Source organism: Sphaeramia orbicularis, chromosome 13, assembly GCF_902148855.1.
Source record: "Sphaeramia orbicularis chromosome 13, fSphaOr1.1, whole genome shotgun sequence".
NCBI classification, from domain to species: domain Eukaryota; kingdom Metazoa; phylum Chordata; class Actinopteri; order Kurtiformes; family Apogonidae; genus Sphaeramia; species Sphaeramia orbicularis.
This window is the reverse complement of record NC_043969.1, coordinates 32,797,270-32,819,336: the sequence shown is the minus strand read 5'-3', so window position 1 is coordinate 32,819,336 and position 22,067 is coordinate 32,797,270. Positions and strand designations below refer to the sequence as shown.

At 37.4% G+C, this 22,067-nt stretch overlaps 4 protein-coding genes across 6 annotated transcripts in view; 2 read left to right on the top strand and 2 right to left on the bottom strand.

The window, feature by feature from the left end:
- LOC115431986 (dehydrogenase/reductase SDR family member 11-like) overlaps nt 1-972 on the top strand; it is a 2,991-nt gene extending 2,019 nt beyond the window's left edge. The window contains exons 4-7 of the mRNA XM_030152741.1: nt 171-300; nt 416-508; nt 590-655; nt 774-972. Coding sequence (XP_030008601.1) covers nt 171-300; nt 416-508; nt 590-655; nt 774-815 — 331 coding nt within the window. The 3' untranslated portion in view covers nt 816-972. The remainder of the gene's footprint in view (nt 1-170; nt 301-415; nt 509-589; nt 656-773) is intronic.
- LOC115431993 (dehydrogenase/reductase SDR family member 11-like) overlaps nt 1-6,842 on the top strand; it is a 13,118-nt gene extending 6,276 nt beyond the window's left edge. Inside the window, exons 1-8 of one of the 3 annotated variants that reach the window (XM_030152753.1) lie at nt 3,795-4,098; nt 5,045-5,254; nt 5,583-5,677; nt 5,853-5,982; nt 6,076-6,110; nt 6,212-6,269; nt 6,365-6,430; nt 6,570-6,842. In XM_030152753.1, the coding sequence (XP_030008613.1) occupies nt 3,967-4,098; nt 5,045-5,254; nt 5,583-5,677; nt 5,853-5,982; nt 6,076-6,110; nt 6,212-6,269; nt 6,365-6,430; nt 6,570-6,611 (768 nt within the window). In that variant the 5' untranslated portion in view covers nt 3,795-3,966 and the 3' untranslated portion in view covers nt 6,612-6,842. Of the gene's footprint in view, nt 1-3,794; nt 4,099-5,044; nt 5,255-5,582; nt 5,678-5,852; nt 5,983-6,075; nt 6,111-6,176; nt 6,270-6,364; nt 6,431-6,569 lie in introns of those variants that run through there. The other 2 variants (XM_030152752.1, XM_030152751.1) reach the window with 2 other exon arrangements.
- On the bottom strand, nt 6,838-22,067 carry LOC115431985 (ketimine reductase mu-crystallin-like). The gene is made up of 9 exons (XM_030152740.1): nt 21,953-22,067; nt 13,127-13,372; nt 12,231-12,381; nt 12,084-12,146; nt 11,901-12,002; nt 10,663-10,846; nt 8,473-8,594; nt 8,305-8,389; nt 6,838-8,219 (listed from the first exon to the last, which is right to left on the bottom strand). The coding sequence occupies exons 2-9, from the start codon at nt 13,291-13,293 to the stop codon at nt 8,137-8,139; spliced, it is 957 nt and encodes a 318-aa protein (XP_030008600.1). The 5' UTR covers nt 13,294-13,372; nt 21,953-22,067; the 3' UTR covers nt 6,838-8,136.
- On the bottom strand, nt 17,145-21,417 carry proca1 (protein interacting with cyclin A1). Its single transcript, XM_030152723.1, has 4 exons — nt 20,156-21,417; nt 19,940-20,072; nt 19,334-19,468; nt 17,145-19,234 (listed from the first exon to the last, which is right to left on the bottom strand). The coding sequence occupies exons 1-4, from the start codon at nt 20,679-20,681 to the stop codon at nt 17,407-17,409; spliced, it is 2,622 nt and encodes an 873-aa protein (XP_030008583.1). The 5' UTR covers nt 20,682-21,417; the 3' UTR covers nt 17,145-17,406.

Sequence of the window (22,067 nt, the reverse complement as noted above, 5' to 3'; positions counted from 1 at the left end):
TGTACGAGTCCAATTTTTGTGAATGTCGGACATCAAATCAGAGATGAAAAGACAAAGTTAGGAAATTAGGTTTTTGATTTGTTATTTTCTTAAGCATATTTAAATTTTTGCAGGAAGCCTTGCAGACTTCCTCCACCTTTCCTACCACTCATCTTCTTTTTGTTTTGCAGTGTATGTGGACATCTTGTTTTTCCCAGTGCTGATATTCATTTCTACACTGCCACAAAGTTTGCTGTGACGGCTCTGACGGAGGGTCTGAGACAGGAACTGCGTGAAGCCAAGACCCACATAAGAGCCACCGTAAGATGAGGAAAAAAGATTTTCACCCAAAATAAACCTCCTCTTTAGCTCAACTCAGTTCACTCTTTATTGTACATTAAGGCATTTCATGCTTTGATTTCTAATTCCTTCATAGTGCATCTCTCCTGGTCTTGTGGAAACTGAGTTTGCATTCCGGTTCCACAGCCAGAATCCTGAAAAAGCTGCTGCTGCATATGCACAAATAAAGGTAAACACAACCTTTTCCCTTTCTAACATTTATTTATTCATCCAAAGTTTTACACTTGTAAATATTTCACTTCTTTGACAGTGTTTGGAAGCCACAGACATTGCAAATGCTGTGATATATGCCCTAAGTGCCCCTCCCCATGTCCAGGTAGTGTATACAAATCCATATTCCTGTTCATATTTAAGTGATTCTCTGCAGTAACTCACTGTATTCAATGTTTCCAACCTTTGGTAATGAGACAACCTCCATATGTGTTGTGTTTTAGATTGGGGACATCCAGGTGCGACCTGTGGAGCAGATTTCTTAGATCTACACTAAATAACGTCAACACTGAGCCTCTGAAACTTTCTTCATCTGATTGGTTTACTGTCAAACTCAAACACTAACCAAAATATAACCTTTGTAGTCACGTTTACCTTGTGTTTTATACACTTACAGATTAAAGCCCCTTTTTGCAACAGTCATTTACAGTGTATCAACTTTATCACAGAAGTAAAATTTGTTGTGCATGACATGACCAAATGTTAAACATGTATGAAATGTCCACTAGACGGTACAGTGCAAAGGCCTGGCACTGGTGAAAGAAGGGCAGAGGCAATGATAGGTTCCTGTCAGGTGAACTGTGCACAGTGTGCCTGGTTTAGATTAACATTTATAATAGCCATAGATTTACATTATTTATGTACAAGACCCTTTGTCCACAAATAACCACAGGGAGACCTCAAAGTACTTTTCAGTGTAGAACTAAGAACATTATAAAATGAAGGAAAACAGGGCCAAGTGTGAGTTTCATAAAAGTAAGAAAGAAATTAGATGTTGATAACTTAAAGCTTCTAATTATATCAATAATTTTCCTTTTCATATGAGGATTAAGGCACTATGAACTGCAGGATTCATATCCACACAAAAACTGTCAGCTCTTTTTAAGAATAACTATAACAGTAAGGTATGTCTGAATGTCTTCTGTAGTGTTGATTCATTAAATCAATTTACAGTGATTTAGACTGCTATGACAGAGGGTATGTGCCAAGAAAATTGAACATTTTCTTTACTTATATACACCCTATGAGATCAATCCATAAGTATGTAAATAATTAACATTGTAAATAATGTATTCTGGGCCACCCAAGGACATAGGCAAATATTGTCACTTCATAATGCGACCTATATTTTTGCACTTCTTTCTCTCATTCAGTGAATTTTAGCAGCAGAGAACAAATACTTGTACTGTTGAATCTGCTCAGTGTAACACTAAGGACATTACTTTGTTTAGCAGTGCAAAGTTTGTCACATTGGTCATTGGTTTTATGAAATTATTCATGACATACAGGTACATCTCAAAAAATGTGAATATCATGAAAAAATTCAGTATTTTTTGTCACTCATTTCAGAATGTGAAACCCATATATTACTTAGATTCATTAGACATAGACTGAAATATTTCAAGCCTTATTTCTTGAAATTTTGATGATTATGGCTTACAGATAATGAAAACCCAACATTCAGTGTCTCAGAAAATTAGAATATTGCATAAAATCAATAAAAAATAAAGGATATTTTCAACAGAAATGTCAGACTTCTGAAAAGTATGTTCATTTGTATGTACTCAGTACTTGGTGGGGCCTCCTTTTACATGAATTACTGCATCAGTGCTTCATGGCATGGAGGTGATCAGCCTGTGGCACTGCTCAGGAGGTGGAATGGAAGCCCAGGTTGGTTTAGTGTCCTTCAGCTCATCTGCATTGGTGGATTTGGTGTCTCTCATCTTCCTCTTGGCAATACTCCATAGATTCTCTATGGGGTTCAAGTCAGGTGAGTTTGTTGGTCCATCAAGCACAGTAACACCATGATCATTGAACCAGCTTTTGGTACCTTTGACAATGTGGGTAGGTGCCAAGTCCTGCTGGAAAATGAAATCAGCATCTCTACAAAGTTTATCAGCAGAAGGAGGCATGAAGTGTTCTAAAATGTCCTGGTAGATGGCTGTTGTTGTCTGTGGACTTCAGAAAACACAGTGGACCTGAATCTGCTCAGTGGTAGATTAGGAGTGCAAAGTTTGTAACATTGGTCATTTGTTTAATGAAATTATTCATGACATACTGGTCTCATTTAGCCTGTTAAGGGGTGTTAAATAAACAGTAGAATGAGTAATACCTTCAATAAACAATTAAATTAGTACCAGTGACAGGCACTTTTCTTGTTTGCTACTCAAATATTAGATTACTGTTAAGACCGGTTTAGTTCAGGGTTTTTTTTTTGTTTGTTTGTTTTGTTTTGGGGTTTTTTTTCTTCTAAAATGAAAAACAATTTAAAGAAAGTACAATTTTGAGCATATCTGTGGATTCGTGCTGATATTGGGGCCGTAACTTGACTTTTTTTTTTTTTTTTCAACTTTATTGAACATATTTGAGTGTACAGTACATACATTTTGAACAAACAAACAACAAGATGTCAAAAAGGAAAAAGCATTTGAACAAAGAAGTTTAAGAAAATAATGCATAGATTTAAAGACACAAAGCAGAATAGACAAATAATAGTATAAAAAATAAATAAAAACAAATCTAACAAAAATAAATAAATAAATGCAACAGAGAATTCCGTCTATTTTAAAGAATTGTTTATAAATAGAGTGCTAGAACTTTTGTTTGTTATAGATAAATTCTAAAGATTTAATATATTTTTCGTTCAGGGTGTAGGTATTTATCTAACTTTTTTTTATTTTATTTTTTTTTTTTAATATAGTTTATCTATCATTTGCAAGTTTTACAAAAATGAAGAACTTCAGCAAATAATAACAAACTGTGCAAAGCATGTAAAATGACAGGAATTCAACATAAAACAGAAGAATCACATCATATAACTTGCCAGGGGGTGTAGGGGTTTACAAAAAAAAAAAAAAGCCAAAATGTACACAGATGTTCACAGTTCTTGTTGCCTTTTGATTAAGAAAAACCTTAATTGAGTCAATGTACTGTTTGACCTCACTGTGAAAAGCAATAAAAGAAGTTTTTTGATGAGAGAACTTACATTTGTGAATGTGGAATTTTGCCAAAAGAATGATAAGGTTAATAATGAATGTTTCCTTAGAACTGGTCTTATTTCTATTAAGATCAGAGAGGTCAAAAAGCACATCTCTCCAAAACAACTTGAAATCTTTTTCAATGTGTCTAGCAACAAAATTGCAAATATCAAACCAAAAGCTTTGGGCAACCGGGAAGTGCCAAAATAAATGAGAAACTGTTCCAGTGTTCACAGAACAGAAAGTGCATTTCAGGTCAAGGTGTTTATCTAACGTTGGGAAACTTCGGTCTCATCATGACGTCATACGCACAGACGCAGGTCAACGTCTCCCAGCGTGATGCGTTCAGGACCTTTACCCACAAGAAACTAACAAGATCTGACTTGTCGATGCCAGTGTTGTGTGTTTAGGTTCGACTTTCAGGTGTGTCCCGGCTGTAATGGACCTGTGGAAGGGCAGGGTGGCTCTGGTCACCGGGGCTTCGGTCGGGATTGGAGCTGCTATTGCTAAAGAACTGGTTCGGCACGGAATGAAAGTGGTGGGCTGCGCCAGGGACGTGGAAAAAATACAGGTATGGTTTGAAGATAAAATATTCTATCTGCACTGATGAAAACGAAGATAAACTTATTCTGTGTTTTACTAACAGGTTGAATCAGTAGATAGTCCGCCCTGATCACAGGTTTACACTTAATTTGCTTTGTTTTTATAAGTTTTATTGGTTGGCAAAGGCCAGATTGATATATTATTGCATTTTAACATAATAAGAAATAGCTGATATTAACAAAATACAAAGAACTGAACATTCATGTAGAAGTAAAAGAGAGAAAATACCATAATGACAGTTTTTATTTAATTTGGAGTACTTATCTGTTTTGTATGCAACAGTTCATGACACTCATGTTCACAGTGTGCGATGATTACCTCCTAATCAACTTTATGGATCTCCAAGTGCACAGAGCATACAATCTAGCAAACCACTGATTTTCTGTTTCTGGGTTAAACATTTTCAGATTGAGAAGTGAGGACATTTGAAACTAATTTATTCTTTTGTTTATTGTTATTAAAGTTGAATCACAAGGAACAAGGAGTCTGTAATTGATGTGAACCTTCATAATTTCTATATGTAATGTTGACAGAATAATAATTTTCCAATCACTGCCTTTTTACAGAAATAATCCTGCAGTAGTTTTTAGTTGAAGATGAGCCAATTCCACTTACATAATCAAAGTCAATGCAGTTTTAACATTAACCTTGAAGAGGGCAGAGGAGAAAGTATCATATAAAATCAGTGTAGCCTTTCTTAAGGACCCCTATAAACTAAATATGTAAGATGAAATTCATCAAGATCTGTTGTGTATCACCTTTAGTTTCTCTCATGAAGACAGTGAGAATAATATGACAGTGATTGGAAGGTGATAATTTCTGATAAGGTCACTTATGTTATTAATCTGGGGATTTTATTCATAAAGTTGTTTCTGAAGTTGATCAGAATTTTTTTTTTTTTTTTTGTCTTTCAGAAACTGGCAGCTGAGTGTCAAACATCAGGCTACAGCGGTGTTTTAGTGCCTTTCAAGTGTGACCTGAACAACGAGGAGGAGATTCTGTCAATGTTCTCTGCCATTAAATCCCAGCACCAGGGTGTAGATGTGTGCATCAACAACGCTGGCTTGGCTCATCCAGAGCCACTGTTAAATGGGAAAACCAGTGCCTGGAAAAACATGCTGGATGTAAGAGCTTTGGTCCAATTACTGACTGTTTTTGATTGATTAGTTTGTAAAAATGTATTTTCACTATGATATTAAAGAGTTTTTTCTGGTAAATTCTTGCCAAAAAAGCCAAAGTAATGAGGGAAAACTAAAAGCTTCTGATCAATACAATTGACAGATTACATATAGTCAAGTATAATTACGTAAATTTAACATTAACTTTTTCCCAAAGTTTTCCACCATGATAAAGATGGAAATTAAGTTACATGTAAAATGTTATTCCTCTATGTTACATGTTTCCTTTTCTTTTCAGCCAAGTCCTTTTGGTAACCCTTTTGTCCTTTTGCAGGTTAATGTCCTTGCATTGTCCATATGCACTCGTGAAGCCTATCAGTCAATGAAAGAGAGAAATGTTGATGATGGACACATCATAAACATAAACAGGTAAAGTTTGTACAAACCCAACTTTTGTGAATGTAGGACATTATATCAGATGTGAAAAGACTGACTTAGGAAATTAGGTTTTTGATTTACTTTCAAAAATATATTTAAATTTTTGCAGGAAGCCTTGCAGACTTCCTCCACCTTTCCTACCACTTGTCATCTGTTTGTTTTGCAGCATATGTGGACATCGTGTGCTTGCCAATGCTGATACTCATGTCTACACTGCCACGAAGTTTGCTGTGACCGCTCTGACGGAGGGTCTGAGACAGGAACTGCGTGAAGCCAAGACCCACATAAGAGCCACCGTAAGATGAGGAAAAAAGATTTTCACCAGAAATGCACTTCTCCTTACTTCATTAATTATTGTTAATCTGTTTCATGATTTCTAATTCCTTCAGGCTATCTCTCCTGGTCTTGTGGAGACAGATTTTGGATTCTCAGTTCATTCTTTATTGTACATTAAAGGCATTTCATGATTTGATTTCTAATTCCTTCATAGTGCATCTCTCCTGGTGTGGTGGAAACTGAGTTTGCGTTCCGACTTTACAGCCAGATTCCTGAAAAAGTTGCTGCTGCATACAGACAAATAAAGGTAAATACAACCTTTTCCCTTCTGAACAACATTTATCGAATTACTAACATTTTTTCCTGCAGTTTACACTTGTAAATATTTCACTTGTTGGACAGTGTTTGGATGCCACAGACATTGCGAATGCTGTGATATATGCCTTAAGTGCCCCTCCCCATGTCCAGGTAGGGTATACAAATCCATATTCCTGTACATATTCAAGTGATTCTTTGCAGTAACCCACTGTATTCCATATTTCCAACCATTGCTCATTCACTCAGTAGCAAATTCAGTGAGTCAACCTCCATATGTTTTCTCTTTTAGATTGGGGACATTCAGCTGCAACCTGTGGAGAGAAATTTGTAGCACTGCACTATATGATATGAATGCTGAGTCTCTGATACATTCCTCTTAATCTATGCACATTTTCTTGCTTTTTATCCTGTTGCTACCTGATCTAGTGAATTTCCCCTTTGTGGGAACTGTAGTTTAATCTTATGCCTTATCATCATCTGATCAGTTTACTGTCAAATTCAGAGTCAAGTTTGCCTTGTGTTTAATACACTTGCAAAATAAAGCCCGCTTTTTGCAACTTGCCTTTACTGTGTATAAGCTTTATTACTGAGGGAAAGTTTGTTTTCCCAGATAAATTAATCAATGTTAAACATGCACGTAACTGTTTAGAAATGTCCACTAGATGGTGCAATGCAAAGGCCTGGTGCTGGTCAAAGGAGGACACTGAGGCAATGAGAGACTTTGATCAGGTCAACTGCACAGTGTGCGTGGTTTGGATTAAATGTGCAATTACTATATATTTGCATAATTTATTTAAGAGACTATTAGTCTACAAATAACCACAGAGAGACTTGAAAATACTTTACAAAGTAGGATTAAGAACATTATAAAACAAGTGTGCAGTTACATAAAAGCAAGAAATCAGATATTGATAAATTAAAGCTACTAATTCTATTAATTATTTTCATTTCAATGCAAAAATGTCAGACTTCACAGTTGGATTAAAGGATCATAAACTGTACCTCGGTGTTGGACAAAAACTCACTCAAAAGTTTAGGGAAATGATGTAAGTCAAGGCAAGTGTATCTGGATGGCACCATTGATACACAAGACGATTCAACGTACTTTACAAAGGTATGGAAATACATTTAGTTGAATAAAAATAACATTAAAATTAAGTCAAAATAGCTCGGAACAAACTAAGGCAATAAAAGCATTTAAAGATAAAATACTTTAAAATCACTGAAACAGAACATGGTATGAATAAAAGTGCATTAAGAAAACAAGGATGAAGAATTTATTCAAAATCTGCAGCAAAAATAATGCTTTCAGTTCTGCTGCTTTACTGTGTTTAGTTCTGGTTCTGATAATACACAGTAGACTTGTCCCAGATGACCTGAAGGGCCTGGACACTTCATAAGGAACTAATAAATCCTGTATATATTTTGGACAAAAGACCATTTAGTTTGCTTTTATTCATTTAATAATCCATAAAATGTCATAATACGCTCAAAAATACTCATCAGTGTGGCCCAAAGCTCAAGGGAATATTTGTCTTAGTGGTGACATCCTACATGAATCTTCTACACTGTTGCCCATTAAGTTGGAATAATTTTGTTTTCAGACATTCCCCTTTTTATTCCCATTTAAACACATCACATTTAATAATAATCACCTTTGACTTGGTGCAATGATTACATACCCCCAGTTACACTTTGTCCATCAAGAGTAAATCACATTTTCACGATCATTTCATGAAAAGGGGAAAAATATTTGATATTTGACAGTACAATTTAGTCTGTTTGACAGATTTTCAGGTAGGTATCTTCTTGTATTTTCTGTAGAAATAGATTATGTACCAATAATATCAGAAACATCAGGAGTCAAGTGTAGTTTGATGGCTTGATTTCCATTTGTCAAATACCAGTTGAGCAGACACTGCATCTTCAATTCCAAGGCCTGTTGTAAAAATACATAAACAAGGCTGAAACATGAAACATTAACACCTTATTGAGTTAAAAATGTACATAACAGCCAGGCTTACCGAGAGATTTGAACACCGTTGTCTTCTCCTTGTGAGCAGGTTTTGTCCCGTTGAGAACTTCTCCGAGCTCTGCAAACACTTTGGTCTGAAATTGAGGAAAATTCCTTAGTATTTTTTCCCACATACAGTCCTTACACATCTTTGGTGTTATCTCAGTTAAAATCTGACCCCAGAAAGGATGATGTCACCAGACTCGGCCGCTGCTGCCTCTCTGCTGTCAACGTAAACCACCGCATCCTTCATCAACAGGTCATCGAGTTCACGCCAGTCTGGTCTGCAGGCTCCTACCGCTGCTCAACCACAGGAGAAATAAATCTAAATACTTCACCTTAAAGTACTATTGAATACAGTCATGGAAAAAATTATTAGACCACCCTTGTTTTCTTCAATTTCTTGTTCATTTTAATGCCTGGTACAAATAAAGGTACATTTGTTTGGACAAATATAATGATAACACAAATAGCTCATAAGAGTTTCATTTCAGAGCTGATTTTCCATGGTTTTCTTGATAACCAAAATCATTTAAGTTCTTACATCAACAGCTATGGCATTGTACTGCCAAAAACAGTGCTTTTAGGCATTCCATGTTTTCTTTTCCGTTTTAGTCACATGATACACACAGGAGTTAGTACTTGATTGCATAATCATTGTTTTTGATGACTTTTGATGGTCTAATATTTTTTTCCTGCGACTGTACATGTTACTTGTATATGTTGGAGTCTAAATGAAATTTAACAGATGAAAATTTCCTATCTGATCATTACTTTTATCAAATTTGATTTTGTATTGGGCAATGATTGATTGTTTCTTGGTAAATGTATATTGATTATTTTCCTGCACACTATAGAAGTTAATAACGTAAGTAAGTACAAAAGCTGTAATATGAGACTAGGGCTGCACAGTTTTTCAGTCTCCTTTGATTTGTTTGTTTAGTATTAATTTAATGTACATGGTTTTTGAGTTTAAAAAAACACATTAGAAAACAATGGATGGCCCTTGAGGACAGAAGGCTTTGACACACACACAGAGGCAGATGATGGAGTGTTAGGCTAAAGCTTCATTCATTAAAATCCAGCAACTTTTTACTTTTACTCCCTACATATTAACACAAACATCTGTGCTTTCTGCTTATAAATATTCAAGGCTTGTTGCTTTGGTTTGAATGTATCTGAGGACGACTATTATTATTATTTTTTTCCCATTCATAACACATTTTCAAAACTGCATTAAATCTACACGATGTATACAATAAAACTCTGAATGCTTTAACAATGTAAAAGACGCGATAAGACAAAACAGACAAAAGACTTGATTAAAGACAATGAATCAGTGCGTTTACTTTGATCAGAGTATTTTAAGGGTTAAGAATGTACCTTTCACCACCTCTGATTTTTATCCAACCTAAAACGAGTTTTTTAAACCCAGGATTTACAGGTCCAGCCTAAGATTTGGGAGGCTTTAGGGGGATCTAATTACATAAAGTGAATATAATCCTCACTGTTATGTTTTCATTAGCTGTGTATTTATTAACTTAGAATGAGCCGTTGATATCTACAGTGGGAGTCTCCATGTTCAGATGCTGTGTTTCTACTGTAAACACACTTCCTGTTCTTGTTTCATTTTATAGCAGGTGGGTCAATGTAGATGAGGGTGAGAGCTTATTCACTTGGTTAAAATCTGAAACTTCATCACTACAATCTTGAATTTCAAGCTTTAAAAAAAAAAAATGGGTCGGTGTACCTGAGAGGAACAAACTTTCTGCAATTAGTTCCTTCCTTTCATGATCATAAATAAGGATGACAAAATGTTTTCTGGAGTGCACTGCAAAAATCAAAATCTTACCAAGTGTATTTTTGTCATTTCTAGCCAAATATCTCATCACACTTAAAAATAAGACATAATCACCTAAAAAGTAACTTGTGAGATATAAGAACTTATTTTTAGAGAATGGATCTTGAAAATCTCATTTCAATAAATCTTACCAAGATAATTTTCACTTGTTCCATTGGCAGATTTTTTTTTTTGTTTAATTCAGGATTTTTCTTTTGCTTAATTGAAGCAAAAACACCTGCCAATGGAACAAGTGAAAATTATCTTGGTAAGATTTCTTGAAATGAGAGTTTCAAGATATATTGCCTAAAAATAAGTTCTTGTATCTCACATACAAGTTACTCTTTGGGTGATGATGTCTGATTTTAAGTGTGATGAGATATTTTGACTAGAAAAGAGAAAAATACACTTGGTAAGATTTTGATTTTTGCAGTGTGCTTGTTTACTCCATTGTGTCCACTGTTTTTTGTCCTTGTTGCAAATAACATGCCCACAGTAAATGGATAAAAATGTGATGTGTCTGCTCACCTGCCACATGTGCACCAGGTTTGACCCAATGACCAAAGAGCACCGGTTCTACACTTCTAGTCACAGTCACTATGGCATCTGCTCCCTTCACAGCCTCCTCCGCTGAACCACATATGGTCACAGGACCGTCGACCGATCGGCAGAACCTCTCCGCTCCGTCTCTAGTGCGACTCCACACACGCACCTTTTGTTGAGACAGAAGCAACACATTTATTGCTGTAAACTGCAGATGCTTTAAGGTGCAAACAGTCAGCAGGTAGACTCTTACAAAAGACTTCTGCAAGAAGACTTGACAATGACTAGAGTAAAGAATAAAACCTATCTGTGACATCTAAAACATTTAGGACAGAGTTGAAAGCATCATGAGCTTAAGATGCACGAGATAGCTGAGTGTTTGACCTGATCTGAATGCTATGTCCTGAATCTCTTTTCTCTTTAAACGCTCATTTGTGTCATTTCTTGTAGTTTGTACTGTTCTGTCTCTATCCTCTGTCTTCATATTCCTTTATTCAGGTTCCTCTGGTTCTGTTCATTCCTGATGTGTTCTTTTGGACTCCACCTTGCCCAGCGATTACCTGTTGTTTGTTCTTTATCGACACCATTACTTTATCTCTCCTCTGTCCTCTAACCCAAACCGGTTGGGACAGATGCAAGCCTACCTGGATGTTTTTCCTTTTATAAAAAAAAAGTTTGTCTTCACTGTCACCTTGGGCTTACTCTTGGATTTCACCACTGTACAATGTTTTTAAGGCCTTCAAAATTAATTTGTGAATTGTCTTGAGATAATCATGTATCAAGCATATGGATAAAACTGAATTGAACTGAAATGAATCTTTTCAGTGATCTTCATTTGCAAATTAAAGCTGCGTTTGCTTATTAGTAATATTTGAAAACAGGTACAATGACTGTATATATGATGATTTCTTGAATGTACCAATTGTTGAGATAGATTAGTGTTTTAAGTTTTTCTCTACTCAAACTGAGGATCTAACAACAGAAGGTGTTGTATATTGTATATACTGTACAGACAGAAATAAAACTGATTGAACTGACTTAAGCTGAATTTGGAAAATTAGGCAAAAGTGTGATTCTGTGAAGATACAGCTCTATTTGTGTATTACACACACAAATAAGTCTGAGTGACAGAACTGAGAGTATTTTCACAGCTTAAATGTACTATCATATACATGCAAAGTGTTGTTGCATCATTCATTAAGGAGGTATTTTCACAACTGCACCTCTTTAAATGAGAATATTTCAGTGAAGACGTTGTAATGACCCAGGGCCTGTCTGCCGCTCCCTAAGATGGCCAAGACTTCTGCATTAGGAGGCATCAGCAGCTGTATGAGAAACATACCAGATGTAAGAATGTAAAGGATATTAATAGAGTGGTTAAATGGAAAGCAGTGGCTCACGTTCACCTTGGCAGAAATAGCAGAGGCTGCAGCGGTCCTCATGACTGTAATGACCTGTCCATCCACGACCTGAACATCAGAAATGCATTCACCATCACAGGCTCTTAAGTTCAGAACAGATATTTGGATACTTCATGTGTCAGGTTTACTCACAGCCTTCACATTTCCATATTCTGGATCCAGCAGCACCACTGTGGCTTGAGAACCGGGCAACGTTGAGCCATCCTCCCTTTTGTAGAAACACAGTAACTTTGCACAGAGAATTCCATCATTCTCCATGTATGAGGGCATCACTCCCAGGAACCTGCAAAAAAGAAGTAACACTGTCAACATTGTCTGAGTAAGAACTAATAATTAAACAGGTGTTGTGCCAAGATACATATCCCTACTCTGAATTGTTTCCCCTGGCCTCTGGAGCATAATTTCAACTTTTTATCTCATAATTATGACTTACCAAGGGGATTTTTTTGTTGTTGTTTTTTTCAGTGGTGGAAGCAGGCTTCTTATATATGGAAGCACCTTTCCACCACTGAAACAACAGTCCTCAATGGTAAGTCATAATTACAAAATAAAAAGTCAAAATTATGAGATAAAAAGTCATAATTATGAGATAAGAAAGCCATAATTATGATAAAAAGTCAAAATTATGAGATTAAAAGTCATAATTATGAAATAAAAAAGCTATAATTATGAGATAAAAAGTCGAAATTATGAGATAAAAAGTCATAATTATGAGATAAGAAAGTCAGAATAATGCTACAAAGTTGAAATTATGAGAGAAAAAGTGGAAATTATGAGATAAAAAAAGTCTTAATAATTATGATAAACAGTTGAAATTATGAGATTAAAAAGTGGAAGTTATGAGATAAAAAGTAGAAATAATAAGATAAAAACTCATAATTATGAGATAAAAAGTTGAGATCAAAGTCATAATAACGGGATAAAAAGTCGAAATTATGCTCGCGGACAGGGGGGAAAACTTTCTGAGCAGGGATACGAACCTTGGCACAACACCTACTGTACCTGTAAACCGGCTTCTTCTTGCCTACCCGTGGTGTTTCTTCAGGTGTACCGTGGTGCGCACAGGCTGGATCACCTCTGCGCTATGTCCTTTGGAGAATTTCCCCAAAGCGTCCTCCAAACGGGGGATCAACTCTTTATAAAGCAGCAACCGTTGGATTTCATGATGCCTTATGGAAACTGGAGGTTCAGCCATGACTTCTGCAGACACTACGTTCCAAAGTTTGTTTTACAGCCGGAGCTGGACGCTTCCGGTTTGGCGATTTTGCGCAGTCCTGCAAGACTGCAGTAACCCCACCTTTGAATGAATAAAATGTGCAAAAGGATGAAAACTCAATGTGTTTTAGATGAATGCATACTTGTCAAAAGGTGAATTTGCTGAAATGAGTGACTGAAACATTCTTACACTCTTTTACAGGAGAAATATAAAGTGGAGAAATAATCAATAGTTTTTTGTTTTGTTTTTTTTTAAATCTATTTGTGGCATTTTATTATCAATTTATTTGTTTATTTATTTATCATTAATTCTTTCCTCATCTTTTCCAAGTCACAACAACTCTATGTAGTGTCTTTATTGCTCTGTAGGTTCATGTGGACTTTGGGGTCAGACAGATAACATTTACAAGGTTAAAGATAACTGTTACTGTAATCCAGTTATGGCCCTGGAATGTTTAGTGAAAAAGACAAGCAAACAGTCAGAAGGGTTGGGTTCTTTTATCCAAAAACTAAGAAATGGAACGTGGTACAGTTATTGTTTTCCTTCTGTTTTGTCTTTCTTGGCTTTGCTCCGTATTGTCAGCTTTTATGAAACTGAGACGATGAAAATAAGAAAATGCAGGAAATTTGTGTTTAAAATTAACATAGAAGATTTTTTCTTCCAGATTACATCATTTGACTTTCACTTTCCGCATTTAAATAACCACATAAAGTAATGATTGTGGCATAAAGTGAGTAATATATTGAACATCAACCACCACCCACCACCTCTCTGGTGTTAAGAAATACTCATTTGTACAACTACACAGATTTTGGCCGAGCATTTGGCTCAGTGTTTCTGGACACTTGTATCATTAGAAGAATCCTCTCATGCATATCAGAGCAAAACGTGTTATCTTTGCTGCAGCTGCCTGCCAGGATTAAAACATGATTACTGGGTTTAAAGACCAGTTGTCATTTAAGTGTACAAGTTTAAAACTGTTTTTTTAATCCCATGCAACAACTTTTATGTGCTTATTTTGTTATAAAGTCAGAGTACAATAGGCTATTCATGTTTGTTCTTGCTGTTATTGTATCATTTACTGTTGTATTACAGATTTACACAAAAAAATACTGTACTTTTATAAATCCTTTCAGCAGAATTTAATCTTATTTATGCAACAAATATACAAATGTGACAGTGCTTTGCCATTATCAACAGACTCTTACTAGTTCTGATAGCAAGGAAACAGGTCAGAGCCCAGATACTGTTAGATTTATCTACTAGCTACAACTACTACTGCTTTAAATAAGGATAATTAACAAGGGAAAAAGGATTACCCAGAATAGAAGCAGAGGATACACACTCTCATCCATCACTGCCACTTCAGCCAATTTAACCTACGCAGGTTAGTTTTTCTCAATCGATAGTGTTTGCTCAGTGTTGATGAGTAAAACGAATTATTGGATTTTTCACCCAATGGGATGTTACAGAGTGTGATCGCCTTTAATTATCAGCAATACTGTGGCTTTTATTTTACGGTTCTGTGAGTTGCTTGAGCAGGGCAGTCAATGGCCATTCATTTACGTCAGTTCAATGTTCAATGAGTGTACACAGTAATAGTTCAGGGTCAAAACATTAACACGACCCCAGCTCAGTTGGCTTCCACCCAGTCCACTGAACAGGAGGTGTCAGCTGTACCGCTCATATCAGGGGATATTCAAGTTCTTCAGTGGAGATCATGTTTTTTCACCTGATCTTTTTTTTGTATTTTACATTAACTTCCTCAGTCCTCATTGTGAATGTTGGTCATCCCTCCTCCATCTTTGTTTCACTTTAGATACAGCTGAAATAAGATCATTCATATCCATAACACTCATACAAACTGTCTTTTATTGTGGAGTATTTTCCTTACAGGTTCAGTTTAGATGCGCAAATTTCACATCATTCAGTCTCTTTCTAATCCTTCTAGTGTTCTTTTTCGACAGTGTTTTGTCGTCTGGTTTTAGGTTTTCTTGAGGATCTTTGGAGTCAGCTGCATTCACCCACAAAACAATTAATGAGTTGGCTGTTGTTGGGCAGAAATGCTTGGTTCACACTTTGCTCTAATTCATGCCACAGGTGATGGATGGGGTAATTTTATATGTATATATACATATATATATATATATATATATATATATATATATATATATATATATATATATATATATATATATATATATATATATATATATATATATATATACATACCTGTCTTTGTGCACATGGGTATATAATGCAGAAACAGGTCTTCTGTGCTGTGTGGTGTATCAGGAGGGTAAGAGGCTTAGCTTAGACAATGGAAACACAACCCAAATTTGCAAAAAAAAAAACAAAAAAGAAAAAAACAAGTAAAGCACTGCCAGGTTTGGGCATGCTGTTTAACTGGCCAACCTGTACCTGTGTGTCTTTAACCATTGTCTTTAACCACATCTTCAACTGGTTATCAAGCAACTCCCATTTAGTAAGAAACATTTATTTACATTTATTTATTTCTGTGTGAATGGATCTTTAATTAATAATGTGCACTAACATGTTTTTGTGTGTTTTTTTAGTAGCTGTTTTTTCTTGTTTTTTTTTTTAACATCTGATTTTCATATTTTTATTGATATATTTTCTTATAATTCTATCCTGTTGTATCAAATGTTTAATGGGTGAAAAGAAAAAAAACAATTAAAAATGAGTTACAAAAAAAAAATCATAATGTGCACTCACAGCATTCATTTACAGGTTGAGATCAATAACCTAATATTAAATATTAATTAAATCAAACACTGTGTATACATGCAATGAGTCTGTATGAGTCTTTTATGTGCAGAGCAAGCAGCTACCAAACTCTTGGTGGTACTCTTTTTTTTATTTCTATGCAAGTTTCATATAGACATGAATGAACAGATTTTCTGTCTTTAATTTGTTCTGTTAATTAAAGTTGTATCCAAAGCTGAATTAAATATTGCTCTATACTTTTAATCATCCTGCAGTTGTCGTGAATATGTTGTGAATAGGCCATGACATATTCCCATAGTTCATTTCAGATCAAATGGAAAATTCCTGCTGCCTTTTTCTCTTTCACTGCTTTTTTTTCATACATCCAACTGTGTTAGTTGCTCCGCTATTACAGCTTATGGTTGTGTCCGAATGCCAAGCTCCTTTGAATGCTTGGTTGTGCTCCAAAAATGTTGAGCTGAATCATGAAAGTGTGCATTGTTGCATCGTTCCCACTGTTCTCAGGATTTACAGGATAAAATCTGGTGTCGTACAGTAGATCAGAAAATCTTTTCCCTACTTGCCAAGGTGTTATTAATAATTATGTCAGAAGTTATGAGCTTCTCTTTTGGGTGTCTTTCTCCTTCACACTCTTTCTAACTTGTTTAAATAAATTCTTCTAATGCAACCATGTGAGATTCAGCTGACCAGAAGGATTTCAGTGACCCGGCGCATGGTGTTGCAGTGGTTAAGGGTGAAACTAATGTGAAAAGTGAGCACCTAATCTGTGTAGAGAATGTGACCCTGCCTTAAGCCAGGCTGGGGTGTGCATGGTGTTGCCAAAGTCCTCAGTCCACCAGAGCAAAAGGACAAAGTGCATAACCTTAAACTGTGGGAATCTATCAGCTTAATACGCAGTATGTAAAAAAAAAAGGACATTAGGCTGAACAGATAATTATTATACAGGTGTGCCTTTGAGTTTATGTATTTCCCTCATAAGAGTATTCATGCAATGTCAATGTAATGATTCATGTAAAGGGTGTTTTTCCTTATTACTTTTATTTTGCTGTTTGTAAATGTAAAAAAAAAAACGCTATCACATCCATAATCATTCATAGATTTTATTCTAGCCATGCAGAATACAGTTTTATAAAGCATGATTCTTGTATCACAGTCAAACATAATTCCTGTTTATGTCTGCAATTTAAATGCTGCACCAGAAAGAGATTACACTGTCAGTTCTATTGTATTTATAAACTCATCAAGAAGCCTCTGATTATTTGAAGCTAACCTGCCAGCAAACTTTTTTTTTTTTTTTGCTGCTTTAAGTATGAGCCTATTGTTGCTCAGCTTACACCATGTATCTCATTGTTGTCGGGCAGACAATGCTGCTTTCCTTCTCTTCTTCCTGCTAAATTGTGCCTTTACTCTCTCGATAGATAATTGCATCGGACTCAGGATGGGAGTTGGTGAAGTGGTCAAGCAGAGTGACTGGTTTGACCTTTCTGATCTCTTTAGATGGAGCTCTTCAGTAGCAGCGGTTCTGGATGGCAGGGGTGTGAATGTCATTGGTTTGTGTTGAGCTTGTTCAAGGATAGAAAACCTACCACTGACAGCAGCAGACATGGGTTTCTTTCTTTGCTTTCTCTGCTGTCTGATTGTCTGCCTGTGTCTTTTTGTAATAACATAAGGGGTGGTTGTGATAGTCGTGGAAAAACTCCATTCCCTGTGAGTTGTTACTTCTTCTGTGGACATGCTCACTGCAGCAGTGGTTGTGGGGCTGTTCAGAGTATTACTTGCTTGTGGAATTGGGAGAATTGGGACTGTATTTTCCAGGCTGGTCTCAAAAGGAGGGAGTTCATTAAACAGAGACAAAGCAGTTTTCCTCCTTCTGTTTCTCAGTCCTCTCTCCTGTGATCTTTGCCTTTTTGTTTTCAGAACACTGAAGGAACTATTGGGAGCCGTAACCTGGACAGACACCCTTCCTCTATAAATGTCTGGTATGTGAGATACTAGTTCCTCTGTGAAGGGGACTGATGGTACGGTTGGAGCCCCGCCAGGATGGATCGTTCTCAGATTTTCTGTAGAGGAATTTTCGTGGACCGGGACCACAATGGGAGTAGCGGAGCTGCCTTTCCTCCTTTTTTTCTTTCCCTCTCTGTCTTTTCTCTCCTTTGACCTGGTCCTTTTGAGTTTGGTGATAACAATGAGGGTACTGGCCGTGGTGACAACTGGTTGCCTTTCAGTGTTACTCACAAAGCCTTGTTGCTCAGGCTTTGTTGTTGCCATTGTGGTGACGATACTGGGGACAGAAATGGCAGTTGAGTGGTCTGTTGGTTTCGTTACAGACTCAGTTTTGTCCAATGCAACCATGTCAGAGGATTGAGAGAGAACTATTTTGCTCTTCCTCCTCCTCCCCTTTCTCAGCCTCCTTGTTTTTGCCCTAACTGGAATGATGCTAGTTGTAGTTGATACAGAAAGGGAAGCTGTTTCTGTGTTCAGAGACTTAGCATCAGTGTCTGACTCTGCTGGCTTCTCCTGAGCTGGACTTGATGACATAATGGAAACAGCTTCCCTGTCCACCGCTGGTTCATCTTTCATGACTTCATTAGATGTCTCCTCTTTACCTCCTAGCTCGTATTCACTCTCACTCACTTTGTTGGAGTTTCTACTCGACTGGACGTGTTTATGTGACTCACTGATGAAGTTACTCAGGACAATGACTTCTTCTGCCTTGCTGCCAGGTGGTGAAACCGTTGCTCCATCCTCAATTTTAACACCTGCCTCTGCTTTCTGCTTTCTCTTTCTTCCCTTCCCTTTTCCTTTTTGCTTTTTAGAAGTTTTCTTCTTCTTCCCTGAGTTCTTTCTCTTCTTCTTCTCAGAGCTTTGCGCGTCGCCTTTCTCTGAGTCAGTGGTGGAGCTTTGAGAGGTGGAGACAGTAGCGAGCACTTTGATGAAGTCTTCTGCGGCAGTGACTACATTGCGGAGTGATGGCTCCTCTGGGCTGCTGGTCTGGGAGCCTGACACTGTAGACTGTGTTGTGGTCTCAGATTTCTCCTGCTCGCTGCTTTTGTTAGAGTCTTTCTTCTTAGAAGGCGCTATCGTGAGCTCATCAATGACGTCTATACCACCGAAGTCATACGGGACAGCCTCTTTCAGCACTGCGATGGGGAACTTCTCGTATCGTTTACACCTACGAGAGAGTAAACGATGAGGAGGTTGTGGTGATCTAAGAGGGTAATACAGCTCAGTATGCTGAAAAGCCTCTTAACATATAACACCTGATACTTACAGGCCATACCAGTGGCGTTCTGCACACTGCTCTTCATAGGTGAACTCAAAACATGGGACACCAATGACATTGAAGAACGCTTGACCTACAATCCTGGAAGATGTGTCATTAACTTCCCTTAGACAGTCCTTCAGCCTGCAGAGTGTGAAAAAAGACAATACACCATCATTTACAATGAAGTCAAATGGAAAAAATTTAATTGAAATGCTAAAACCAAAGGCAAAATAATTTGACTCCACATTCCTCCTACAGATAGATTTTATTTTAATGTGACAGCACATATCTTAGAGAACACAACTCAAAATGTCAATGATCCAAAATCATATTTTTGCAGTTATGTAGGACATCAGTTACTAATTTACGGTCATATCTGATATATATCAATTTATCAGTGGTGCTTTAAAGCATTAACTTTACTTGGTTTATTAAACATTTAGGTTATCAGTTTTTTTTTTTTATGAAACCTTGTAGTAGCTGGGTGCATAGGTGCCAAAAATATGTAACATCTGAAGTTATATTTATTTTAATTCGGTGTTTTCGTAGGTTTCAGTGCGTAATGAAATGTATGTACGTACAGATAAATGACAGATAGAAGTTTTTACTCACGTATTATCACAGTCACAATGACAGATGGAGTGCCACTTAAAATTAGTGTAGCCATATTTTGAGGAGAAGGCGTGGATAACATGAGGGCAGTGGTCGTGGGTACGGCAGCAGCTGTCGGTTTCTGCAAAATCTCCTGCAACATATTTGTCAGAATTAGTGGATGTTGTGTTTGCAGTGTCCTCTGCTTTTGTAACTGTAACTGTAACTGTAACTTACCCAACTGGCCATAATGATCTGCCATGTTGCCAGCTCCACACCAAAGGGTCCCGGGATAAGTAAAGCCCCTTTTGGATCTTTTTACAACCTTGTCCTGTTGTGCAGAGCTTTCACTGTCATCCCTCAGCCTCTCAGTGCGCACCGACCTCTCCTTAAACTCCCGGCACATCAGCTTGGCTTCATCCATGCGCACAAAACGCGTGTCCAGCTGCCGTCCCGTTTTCAGTTCTTTCAGTCCCAGCCTACACTCATGCATGAAGGATTTTACTTGCATCTGGTTCACAATTACAGAGCAGTTCACAATCTTCCCCGTGGGGCTGACGACAGAGCGCACGACCTCGGCTCCGTCTGACACCTGGTAGAGGAAATTCTCGCCCACCGTGGACATTTTTGCGCACAAAGTGCCGTTGAGCATGGTGAACATCTCTTTGCTCTGCTTCTCCGCGTCCAGAGCGAGGTTCAGAAAGTCGCCTCTCACGAAGTTTCTGTCAAGGTAAGACAGAAAGACAAAAAAGACCGACCACATGATGCGGCGAGTGGCACTTTCAGCACCACGCGTAATGGAGACAGCTCCTCTCGGTATTCCGGCGCACTGGAGCAGCCCTCCCACTTTTAAATCGAAGCTCAAGTGGTGCGATTATTAATACGATAATAGCAACACTGGGAGGAGTCAACCGAATTAACCTCTAGATTAGGCGAATTCCAAAGTAATGTATCTTTATTACACAGGAACTGACCGCTGATGCGCATTGAAAGTAGATACCCCCTTGTTAGATTACCTCCCTGAATTAAAACCAGCAGGAGGTAAACAGAGGGTTAATACGGGAGTATGTGGAGCATGAACCACCGGCACCTTCCACTGCAGAATGGAATGACCGCAAGTTACCTCCCAACCCCCCAGAAAGCGGAGATTTACTTTGGGAACACGCATGGAGGAGGTTCAACTTGCCCCGTTTTCCATGGCAACAGGCATGGGGTGATTGTGCCAACCCTGGAGATTGGACATCTTTCAAGTGCCGCAAAACAGGGACTGAATTGGTGATGACCTAAATCACAATGCAGGCACAAACACTTTCATTGTGGAATGTGGGGAAAGGTTGGCGGTGTCGCACGCAACCAAACTCACCAAAGAGACACAGCGGCCAACTAGGGTGACTCTGATTCTGAAGCGGCTGAAATATAGACAAAACTGAATAAAATAATGGACAGGGTATCCTGGGAGCATGTGCACGAAAGTTCCATGTCGAACCATACTTCAATCTTTAAATTTGATGTCTAAGCACTTGCATAGTTAATAGAATGTGTGCATTGGTTACATTCACCAAAGAGCTCTGTCATTCAAATAACTTAAATAAAAAATATATAGTAGATGTTCGGACTTAATGGTAAAATCTTGCATATTCGTTCCAAAAGCCAGGAAAAACACTATTTCATTACCATGAATTCAGATTCTTTTAGCACATTACAGCAGGCTTGTATATCTTATGATGCATAAATGATGATATAAATCATTTTGTGGAGCCCAATTTTATACACTTACATTTTGCAGCTTCAGCTACCTGCTCCTCAACACACCATCCTAAAGCAGGTCAGTTATGATTCATGCATAAAATTATTGTCTTATATTTGTCTGACGAGTTGGGTCACTGTCTATTTGGACTTGATAATACAAAAGTAAGAATATTTTTAGAAAAGATGTCTTTTTGTCCTGTGCAGCCAAAACGACCAAAGACAGAAAGGCACTTGTCAGGTCTGGTTTCTAAACAGCCCAGTGTTTTGTCACATGGCTGGTCTTACCCAGAGCTCTAGAGGCGGAGATCCAGCCTACTCAAGGCACTGAAATCCGATTGTGGGAAGGCGGAGAGAAATGATGTAAAATCACCAGAGGCAACATTCGATCAAATCTTGACCA